Genomic DNA, 2,500 nt, shown 5'->3' on the forward strand with positions numbered 1-2,500 from the left:
TAAACGCCACTTCATTGCTTCCATAAAAAACAGAGCTAAATAAACAATTAAACACAGAAAAAAATAAAACAAAACACTACACTTGCAAAAACAACAAAAAACAAAACATATCCTGAACTCTCCCCTCTCACCCCACCTATACTCTCCCATTGAAAACAAAGAAAAAAAAAGAAAAAGTAAAAAAAAAAAAAAAAAAAAAAATCTATCATCTTTCAATGAAGTCCCTTTACCTTCCCAGTGAATAATAATAATCTCAAAAAAATCACTACAACAAGATCAAACACAAATCTATCCTGACCTTTCATGACCTTTCCTCCCTTCCCCCCCTCCCTACACCCCGTCCCCCGCCCCCTTAGACTTACAGGGCGGTGACAGCTGGGTCGATGTCTTGCGGGACTTCTAAGATGTCAATTCCAGGGCAGTGGAGCATGGTCAATTTCCTGCAGACACACGCGCTTGGGTATTTGGTCAGACCTGGAGAGGGATATTACAGAAAATGGATTAGTTGGGGAGAAAAGAGGGTGGGGGGTGGTAGGGAAGGGTCGTTCTTTTAGGAAAATGGGTGGAGCGTTGTTTTGAAAGAAATGAGGACCGTTCTCTTACGAAAATGTGGGGAAGATTTTCTTTATAAGGAAGATGGAAGTTGTTTTTTAAGGAAAATTGGAAGGTTGATATAGGAAAATGCGGAGGGAGGCGTTCTTTTTAGGAGAATGGGAGACGTTATTTTAGGAAAATGGGGGGATGATGGGAATAGTTTTTTTTAGGAAATTTGGAGGATCGATCTTTTAGGAAAATAAGGTAATTCTTTTTTCAAAAATGACGAGAGTTTTAGGAAAAAGGCGGTCGTTCGTTTTGAAGAATGGTGAACGTTCTTATCGGGAAAAGGGAAATCATTCATAATGGGAGGGGGGGGGGTATTTTTCTAGGAAAATGGAGTCGTTCTTTTAAGAAACTCAGGGTCGTGATTTCCCTACTGTCATTGTAATTTTTCTTCTCTTTTATCTCTTTGAGGTGGGGTGGGAGATCGCTCTTTTAGGACATCGACGATCTTCCTCACCGAGATACTAGATTCCACTCTTTTGGCTCAAAAGGTCGGTTATCAGCCAACCAAAGAACTGTCGTGGCGTTCTTGTAAGCGCCCACTTGCCTTGGCGTTTTTGTAAGCGCCTACTTGCCTTGGCGTTCTTGTAAGCGCATATTTGTCTTGGCGTTCTTGTAAGTGCCTACTTACCTTGGCATTCTTGTAAGCGCATATTTGTCTTGGCGTTCTTGTAAGCGGCTACTTCGCGTTCTTGTAATTTTCAATTGTAAGCAAGATAATTCTCTGGGTTAGAGCATGGAGATTAAGGGAGAGAGAGGGGGGGGAAGGGGAAGTCGTTCTTCAAGAAAAATGAAATTCTTAGTGAGTTTGTAAGAGTTCTGTTTGTATCACTCTGTTCTTTTGTTCTTTTGTGTGTTGTTTTCTGGTGTCTTTTGTTCTCTCTCGCTCTGTGATTTTGTTATTCACTTGTTATGCGTCTGTTTTTTTTTCTGAGTTTCTTCTTCTGAAGTCCTTTGTTCTGGTTTCATTCTTTCGTTTATTTTTTTCATCTCTCTTTCAATGTCTGTCTTTCACGTAATTCAACGCTCGCTCCCCCCCCCCCCTCTCTCTCTCTCCCTCCCTTCCTTCCTCCCTTCCTCCCTCTCTCCCTCCCTCCCTCCTTCTCTCCCTCCCTCCCTCTCTTTCTCCTCCTCCCTCTCTTCCTCCTTCCCTCTCTCTCTCTCTCCTTTCCTCCCTCTCTCCCTCCCTCCCTTCTTCTTACTCTCCTTCCCTCCCTCCCTCCTTCTTTCTCTCCCTCTCTCCCACCCTCCTTCCCTCTCTCTCTCCCTCCCACCCTCCTTCCCTCTCTCTTTCCCTCCCCCTCTGCCTCTCTCTCTCTCTGTCTCTATGCCTGGTTAAACACACACATATATGTATATAAACTGCTAAAGTTTGAGAATTTCATACAAAGCTCAGGTGAAAAAAAAAAACATATAAGATTAATCAAAAGTCTATATGAAAAAAAAGTGAGGACGGAAAAAATACGCTTTTCTCCTCATATCCGAAATGTATTCACACATCTGCTCCTGATATCAAGTTAATGAACCATTTGCATACATGACACAAACAAGATCGATTTTTAAAGGACGGTAATTTTAAATTCAACCTTTTTCCCTCCATTTTTTTCTCTATCTGCCGAGGGAAAAAGGAACGAGTGACGAAAAAAAAGTATATAAACATAGCGATAACTACTGTTAAATTTCTACCTTCCCGAAATTCAAAACTAGATTGAACTTAATTAATCAATTGGGTGCAACTCTGTGAAAAACTTTATGCTCGTTGTCGGTCTTCCTCTCTCTCGCTTTTGCTCCCTCTTTCTCTTTCTCTTTCTGACAGTCTCTCTCTCTCTCTCTTTCTGACTCTCTCTCCCTCTCTAGCTATACTTTCTGCCAATATTTCTTTCTTTCTGTCCTTCTGTCC

At 41.6% G+C, this 2,500-nt stretch overlaps 1 protein-coding gene across 1 annotated transcript in view; it reads right to left on the reverse strand.

Moving 5' to 3' along the window:
• LOC113800493 (relaxin receptor 2) overlaps positions 1-2,500 on the reverse strand; it is a 185,470-nt gene that overhangs the window by 50,730 nt on the left and 132,240 nt on the right. Inside the window, exon 8 of the mRNA XM_070138081.1 lies at positions 363-474. Within this exon, the coding sequence (XP_069994182.1) occupies positions 363-474 (112 nt within the window). The remainder of the gene's footprint in view (positions 1-362; positions 475-2,500) is intronic.

Source organism: Penaeus vannamei, chromosome 24 (assembly GCF_042767895.1).
Source record: "Penaeus vannamei isolate JL-2024 chromosome 24, ASM4276789v1, whole genome shotgun sequence".
Taxonomy (NCBI): Eukaryota; Metazoa; Arthropoda; class Malacostraca; order Decapoda; family Penaeidae; genus Penaeus; species Penaeus vannamei.